The sequence below is a fragment of the Telmatherina bonti genome (genome assembly GCF_933228915.1).
Source record: "Telmatherina bonti genome assembly, chromosome: 20".
Lineage (NCBI taxonomy): Eukaryota > Metazoa > Chordata > Actinopteri > Atheriniformes > Telmatherinidae > Telmatherina > Telmatherina bonti.
Genome location: NC_136618.1, coordinates 14,638,166 through 14,646,383, shown reverse-complemented (window position 1 = coordinate 14,646,383; position 8,218 = coordinate 14,638,166). Strand labels below are relative to the sequence as shown.

The 8,218-nt window shown below is 38.9% G+C and overlaps 1 protein-coding gene across 1 annotated transcript; it reads right to left on the bottom strand.

The window, feature by feature from the left end:
- Positions 1-959: 959 nt before the first annotated feature.
- LOC306770890 (uncharacterized protein) lies at positions 960-7,710 on the bottom strand. Its single transcript, XM_079259904.1, has 6 exons — positions 7,578-7,710; positions 5,848-5,895; positions 2,249-2,359; positions 1,768-1,878; positions 1,420-1,500; positions 960-1,347 (listed from the first exon to the last, which is right to left on the bottom strand). The coding sequence occupies exons 1-6, from the start codon at positions 7,698-7,700 to the stop codon at positions 1,297-1,299; spliced, it is 525 nt and encodes a 174-aa protein (XP_079116030.1). The 5' UTR covers positions 7,701-7,710; the 3' UTR covers positions 960-1,296.
- Positions 7,711-8,218: the final 508 nt, after the last annotated feature.

The following is an 8,218-nucleotide window of genomic DNA, read 5'->3' as shown; positions in this document are numbered from 1 at the left end:
GTGAGTTCAGAAATAATCCAGTATCTACAGACGTGGACAAAATTGTTGGTACCCTTCGGCCAATGAAAGAAAAACTCACAATGGTCTCAGAAATAAATCAGATTGAGCATCTTTGGAAGAAGCTGAAACATGCGGTCTGGAAAAGGTGCCCTTCAAACCTGAGACAACTAAAGCAGTTTGCTTATGAGGAGTGGGTCAAAATACCTGCTGAGAGGTGCAGAAGTCTCATTGACAGGAAATGTTTGATTGCAGCGATTGCTTCAAAAAGTTGTGCAACAAAACATCAAGTTAAGGGTACATTCATTTTGTCCCGGCCTGTTTTATGAGTTCATTTTTTTATATAATTCCGTTGAAGCATGGTTATAAAGTAATATCTGACTTTCATTGGTTAAATTTCATAGAATTGTTATTTATTATTTCCTCTATCAGATTCAAGTTGTTTCTGTGACCATTGTGCGTTTTTCTTTCATTGACTGAAGGGTATACCAACAATTTTGTCCACGCCTGTACCTCTACATGCCAGGGGATTGGGCCGAGACCACAACAGCTTTAGGGGATTACATTAAACTGTATCCAACAAGTTGTTTTGGACCAAAGTTTCTAATAATGATGTCTGATGTAATCAGGCTAGTTTATATGAATGACTGGACTAACTGGAGAAAAAGCTGCAAACTGTTTGCAGTGAGGTAGAGCGGATCCATCTTTCCTTTTCCTGTCAATCTCAAAACTTGCATGTGAGACATTGCATCCACTCATTCAGACGAAAATTGTGTATTGTGTTCCTATCAATGCCATTATAAGCTGATAAGGGACTGAATATTGGTTAAACACCTTCCAAACAGGTTATTAGTTACTATTTCTTTGTTGTTTTTAATTTCATAATTGCCTAAAATTGATTTAATTAAATATAAGTACACCGAATGTCTTCACCTTCACAAACCTTTTTATTAAAACCTGATAGAACAGCACAAGAAAGTTCTGCAAAAATATACTCCCTCAATCTATAAGAGAAGTCTGTGGCTAAATAGATAATAACAAAATGAAAAAGTTAAATGTCAATGCCTCTTGTTATGTCATATCATGCAGAGATATATTCAAAATCACAACAGTAAATATAATAATAAAGATTTGTTAGTACAGACTGACCAATTAACGTAAGATAGCTTACATGTAAGAAGTTATGATATATGAAACAACTAAGTGTTAGATTATCAGCCCAGTCTTCTACTGCTTTTTGTTCTTTACACCCTTTGCTTGGGTTTGCCAATGGTGATGGAAAATCTTGGAACTTGTCTTCTACACGCTCCTTTTAGCTCCGTCATTTTGTCCATCATTCACAGGATCTCCCTGCAGAAAACAAACATTTATTAAATGTTATTTTCCACTGTGTGACATGTTGAACCGGGTGCGATGACTCACCAGTACAGAAAATTGTCCTGAACGTCCTGACTTCCCCCTTTTTGGTGGGTCAAGCTTCACCTGTCTCCTCATTCTGGTTACCTGAAAGAGTGTTCCCATACATGCCACTGTCAGCCCTTTTGAAATGTGACATTTTCAAGTTTTTCCTATAGATGGAAAGATATAATGAACTTTTCCATTTGGAAAACTAAAAGTGTCCTGTCCACCTTAGCAGACTGGATCATACAGGCGAGCTTAATTAACTGATCCAACACAAGCGATTGAGGTAGCCTCATAACCCTGCAAGCACATAAGGCCTCTTTGCCCCAGCTATTCCTCTGCTGCCTCTGGGTTGCCATGGAAACTCACCTGTAGGGGGTTGGATTTCTTGTCATGGCTGAGGAGGGAATAGGAGCCGGGGCGGGATTTGCGCTTGCTCTTTTTCTTATTCACAACCAAGTGTCTTCTGGATCTGTCAGCCTTAGAAAGACATAGACACCAATGTTGATCCAAACACACACACACACACACATCTGTACACATCTTTCAATAAAAAAAAGAATAATATTTAGATTGAAAAACAAGCAAGCATCTTGGTCTATTATTATGTACGTGATATGATTATCCTATAATTTTCCTATAATACAGATGCTCTCATATTATACAGTAATTGATCAACAAACAATGTTGGTTCATTTTGGATCATTTTTGTCTGTCAGCAAAACCAGATGATATAAGAAGACAGAAACTTCAACTTGACCTTTAGCAACAGCAGACATCTCTGTAATCACATCGCCACGTCCACATTTGGCTTTTGCTGACTCTTGTGTGACTAACCGGGGTGGTTTACCTGGATGAGAGTCTTCGGGAAGCCTATGATAGAGACAGCTCCAGGCAGGCTGATGTGACTCAGGTGGGCGGTACCCCTTGGTTCCAACTGCCTCTTACGTCTGAACAAAACCTGCCAGGATAAGACAGTCAGAACCACAACCACAGAGAAGAAAACAACAATGCCTGATGTGTTTCTCTGGAGAATGAATTGCGTCGAGTCTTGTGTGCAGTGATTTCTGAGTGAGCTTCGGCCTGTTTCTGTTTGGTCTTTTATCATACTCTAATTTAGTCTCATTTGCTTGGCTGGAAGGCAAGTTCCATCAAAGAGGGGGCTGAAAAATTAATATTGTTTGTGGACCCACCATTTCCTGCATTGATTTGCTCAGAATGAGTCATTGCCATTGATCCACTTATTTTCCTAATAAATGCACTGTCACTTTGAGTAATAACAGGCTTTACTTAGCAAATTAGGACTTTACATTTTTAATGGTTCTTCTGGGATTTGGCTCTATCGATGCTTTACTTTCTCCCCGCTAAGTGTGGAAATTAAAATGTTGCTTCCAGTTACTGATAATAAATACCAAACCTTTTTTCTTTTTCATTCTGGTGATAGCAAAGATGACTATCTTAGTGGAAAATAATCATCAGCCATTTAGATTTCATGTAAAATGCTTACAGTGACTGCTGTTGACCTACATTTTGATGATTGTTTTATTTTCCAGCATTGCAAGACAGAATGTTTTAATACTGTAACACAGCAGCTATGGTTTGGAGTTTTGGTTAAATGCACTTTGAAAACATCCATCCTTCATTTCAGTTTTTGACCGCTCGTTTCAATTAAGGGTCACTAGGAAGCCGGAGCCTATCTCAACGATCATTGGGCGAGTAGTAGGGTGCACCCTGGACATCTCTTGCACTGCTGTTATGTGAAAATCTGTCAGTTTTCCTCATAAATATGCGATCAATCTTTGTATAATTACCTCCGCTAAAGAGGTCATGTTTTAACCGGCATTTATTTGTTTGTCTGTTTTAGCTCAAGATAACTCAAAATGTTATGGAATGTCATGAAATTTTGTCATGAAAATTTTAAGGAGATGTTGGAAATATGAAAAGGAAGAACTGATTTAATTCTCGCAGGGATCACCATTTGGATCCATGAACTTTTTAAAGGCCTTGGCAGAGGTTTGCGCTCTCCAAGTGCTTTTCTAGTTAATATTTAGGTTTTTTGTATTAATTAAATAAATCTTTCAACACAAATATGATCTAAAGTAGAAGCTAAAGATGAACCTAACTGTACAAATTAAACAACAATTGTGCCTGGTACTCTAATTATTGAAGAAAAACCCCCAATATTCATTCATTCTCCCAACCGCTTAATCCAATTCTGGGTTGCGGGGAAGCTGGAGCCCATCCCAGCTAGCTTTGGGCAAATGGCAGGGTACCCCCCAGACAGCTTGCCAGTCCATCGCATGGCCACACAACCACTCATTCCTAGGGGCAATTTAGAGTACCCAGTTAACCTAACATGCATGTCTTTGGACTGTGGGAGGAGCTGGAGTACCCAGAGAGAGCCCACACATACACAGGGTGAACATGCAAACTCCACACAGAAAGGCCAGGCCACTGAATAAACCTTGCCCCAGGCAAGGATTGAACCAGCAACCATTCTTGCTGTAAGGCCACAGTGCTAACCACCATGCCACCGGGCAGCCCAAACCCAATATTATTTATACAAATAAATGTAAACTCTTGGATGAGCATTCAGTTAAAAGATTTCATTATAATCAGGTGTTTTCAATCAAAAGTGTGACGACTGGTTGGAAGCTGGCATCCTGCTTTTTTTAAAGATCTCAAAGATCTGACAAAGTTTGAAGAGTATATAAAAAATAGATCTGACATAAGCAGCTGAGATTTCTGAGAAAGTCCCACAAGAATAAGAGTGGACATGGTTACAAGATCATTTATAAACATCAAAAGATTCTACTGATCCACAGAAAGTCTGCAAATGAAAGTAACTCAAGAACGTCCTTCCCCTTTCTGGAAGTTGTCTACCATTAAAGATCTTTCCATATTCAACGTGTGTAATATTACACAAAGCTGTTCTACTATATTTATCGTTGTTTTAATGTCATTATTTGTATGCTTTTCATAAGAAGGCTAAACTAACTGGATTTTACAGTGTAAAGGAAATCTGCTGATGAAAAGATTCCCGGAAGAAAAACTGGATCATGACAGTGACCCCAAGCAAGCAGTTCAATCCTGTGTGCATAGACTCATGGCAAAGTGTATAAACGGCACGCCACTTTTGGCACTTTTCACATGTCATTTAGGCACATTTTCTGCTTTTACTGTATCATTTTCCAGAGATGAAATAAACAAGTTAGGGCTAGGGTATAATCACAGGGCTGAGTGTCATCCTCTCATAGTGGGAAAAGCTTTGCAAAACTACAAAAATGCATAGTAATAACACACAGCCTAATTTGGCATGTAATAACTATGCCTAATTATAGGAACATTCTGGGGTGGGCTACAGTTCTTTCAAGATTATTTACAGGAATATAAAAAGGACTCACACCAGATATTGAAAGTGCATATTGGCTGGCATTCAAACCTTTGATTGCAACTCAGGAGATTAAATCTAGACTTTTTTAACATGTGGGGGGATCTGATGTTTCTGGGTGGGATGCATGTTAAATTAAACAAATTACATGTCAACAATTCTGTCAACTGTTGCAAAAGTGTTGATGCAGATGAAAGAGAGTTATTTATAAGAAATGAATACATACATTCAAATGAAAACATTTGGATTTTGATAATATCAAGAAAAAATATGCCAAAGATCTTAAGTTGCTAAGATTGCAGCTTGCTTCCTGTTAAAACCAAATTTGGTTATGAATTATTATGTGAAAATGACAAGGGGGGAAAACATTGATGAACTAAAATTGAATGAAGTGTTGTTCCTATACCTGCAGAACATTTAATTTTCAGTAACGGTATAAACTCAGACTGGTCCGAACAATCTTCAGGGATGGTGTACTTTCATCATGACATTGTTATAAAGCCACAAATAATGAAAAGAATTTTCAATCTAGCTTTCTTATATCTGAACACCTAGAACTATTTGACTGCAAATGGATAATGGTTTAAACATTGTTAAAAATGCAATTCAGCAACAGTTTGTTTCCATCCACCGTCCTCTCTGCTGTCTGTCTCTCATGTCTGACTGAATGACAAGGCACTGATCTGCTCAGTAAACAGAGAAAAGGGATTCTGTGGTGTGGATGAGCTCCTATGTTCTTCAGAACGTAACCGCTGTGAATCAATCAGTAAATAAGGTCTGATTTCACTGGATGGATAGGGTTGGAAAACCCACATGGTTAAATCTAGTCTTCTTACAACCTAACCAAAACCCTCAGGAAAACCAAATGTTGCAAGCAGTGGCTCTTCTGACCGCTAGATGTCGTATATTCCTTGAATGTCGTTATGGATCATTTAGCCTGCATGTGTAAACAACCCATTGGATTGTTTTTTGCTCTGACTCTGAGCTGGTGCCCTCTTAACACTGAATCAAAATGGAATAGTGATATTTAAAGGAGAAACATAAGTGGTGCTACTCACCAGCCCCTCAGTTGAAGGTAGCGCTCTCTGTTGTCTTTGATCATCATGCTGAGAAGAAAAAATCAGAGTCACTGCTCGTGTTTCATTTATGTGAATAGATAGATGAAGAAATATTAATCCTTTGAGTTTTGTACGTGTTTTTATGCCTCTACTGAATAAATGAAATACCCACAATTATATATTGGCAACCACAAGGTCTGTTTGAATTCTTTTGCAGTCATAAATGTAACACTTGTGAGATTTGTGAAGCTGCATAACTATAAAAAAAGATAAATTAAGATGGCACAGAGCAAAAAAGAGAAAAGCTTCAGGTTTGCCTTAAAAAAATAACCTTTCAAGGTGTATATGATTATTCCTTTGAATTTATGGTTGCTGCTTTAAATCTTTATCAAATAAACATAGAATCCCTGCAAGAATAAACACTGATAAGGTGAAACAGAGCAAAATTAGAGAAGCTTCAGATGAGGTCTCCATTGTCGCCATTTTGGCACAGAGTGGCATCATCTCTTCTTTAAGTACCACAATTGGTAAAATATGCTTTAATATATATAATCCTTTAAAGAATCTTTGAAAAAATTTAAATGCATTTTCACCAAAGAGGCAGCACTCCATGGACGTAGCAGCTGGAATCTTTTTGGCATTGACAAGTTAATTAAATCAGTCTGTTTTATAAGTTGATGGTGTTTATCAAACCCTTCTGCTGTTGCACACAATATGTGTTGAGTCTCCAGACATTCCTCATTTGATGCATTCTGCTTTGGAGGGAAACATGCAAACTCAAGTAAATCGAACCAAATGCAGCACATTTAGCCTTGTTGCTGGCGCTGGTATTAGTTAGCCCTCACCACAACTGAAGCTTATAATTGCGCATGCTGTAATTACATTACCAATAACTACTGCAAAAAAAAGCACATATGTGGCACAAATTCTCTACGATGGAACAGAATTCCCAACTCAATCCTGCTGCTGTCAAATCCGTTGTCCAGATGAGGGCAATTACTTTGGACAGAACATGAGGACAGACAGTCCACAGAAAAATGCTAACCACAAGTTTGAAGTATAACAGCTGGTCGCCACATGAAAAGCCAAAAGGGGAGATGAAGGGTTTTTGTTCCAGAGAAGGGTATATTTTTGGTATAGTGGCACCATGTCTGTAAAAACCATTACAATGAGACTGTTTCTCTTTGGGAAAAAAACAAAACAAAAACAACCTCTCAAAAGGTCAGGGTTAGACTGTACACGTCTTTACTATGATTGTCACATCAGCCTAGTTCATCAGAGTCAGAATGGACCACGTTATATTCCAGCAGAGTTACTGGTTTCCTCTGGTCAAGTTACTGTATAAACACTGATCACACTATGTCTGAAAACTAACCAAACCTGTCTGCTTCAGCTTAACTGAGAAAGTACAAATCTTTAAGTATGATTACTTTCTAACATCATTATAATGTATCAATGGTACAGCACAAGTGATGACAATATTTAGTTGAAATAGCTTAAAATAAGGTAAAAATTGCTGTTTTGTTCTGTTAACTTCCCCCTATTTTAAGCTAAATTTTTAATAGAGAAATATCTTAGTTACTTTTTAATTCAATATTAAATAAAGTTTGAATTATATTGTTTTCTGACTTACCTTCGCAGTATCTCAGCAGCACAGATGATGACTGACACATAATGAACACCCTTGCCAGTCTCTTAACTATCACTTTCAATTGAAGTGCGTCACTTACCTGTCTGTCTGCGGTCCGTCCGCTGACACACAACTCTCCCTGGCTTGCTCCTGAGCAGTCAAAAGCGTGTGACAGCAGGCTTGCCTGCAGACACAGCACACACAGCCAGACGCTAAACCCCATGATCCAGGCAGGAACTAGACTGTTCCCAGCCTCTGTCAGCTCCCTGCTTTATACTCTCGGCTCTGCTAATGGGGAACAGATGCGGGGGAACAGGAGGCCATGCCAGCTTCACACAGACAAACATCCCACCACAAGCATGTGCTCTGCGCCAGCCAGTGGCCTGTGGTCCTGCAGAAACATGTCAGACATCTTGCGGGGCCTCCTTTTGAGAAACTGCCTCCCCCACCGCCCCCCTCTACCCCCCAACCCGAAGAAAAATATCAAGCCCATTTTCCACTTATGCCTGCAATACAGCTGCTTCCCAAGTATGTGTGTGTGCCAATGTGTGTTTAAATAAGAGAGTCGAGAGAGAGAGAGAGAGAGAGAGAGAGAGAGAGAGAGAGCGAGAGAAAGAGAGAGAGAGAGAGGAAACTTGTGTTGTCAAAAGTCCCTCAGCAAATGAAAAATGGGAGGTTTGATTCCTGTTATGTCTCGATGAAATGCAGCATTATGTTGGGGAATTTGTCACCTGGTACAGT

Bases quoted from the DNA above. Each gene is read 5' to 3' on its own strand.
- LOC306770890 (XM_079259904.1), bottom strand. From the start codon at position 7,700: ATGGGGTTTAGCGTCTGGCTGTGTGTGCTGTGTCTGCAGGCAAGCCTG. The intron at 1,501-1,767 runs GTGAGTTTCCAT...ACACTCTTTCAG, and splicing joins AGAAATCCAACCCCCTACAG to GTAACCAGAATGAGGAGACA. The intron at 1,348-1,419 runs GTGAGTCATCGC...TGTTTTCTGCAG, and splicing joins CAGGACAATTTTCTGTACTG to GGAGATCCTGTGAATGATGG.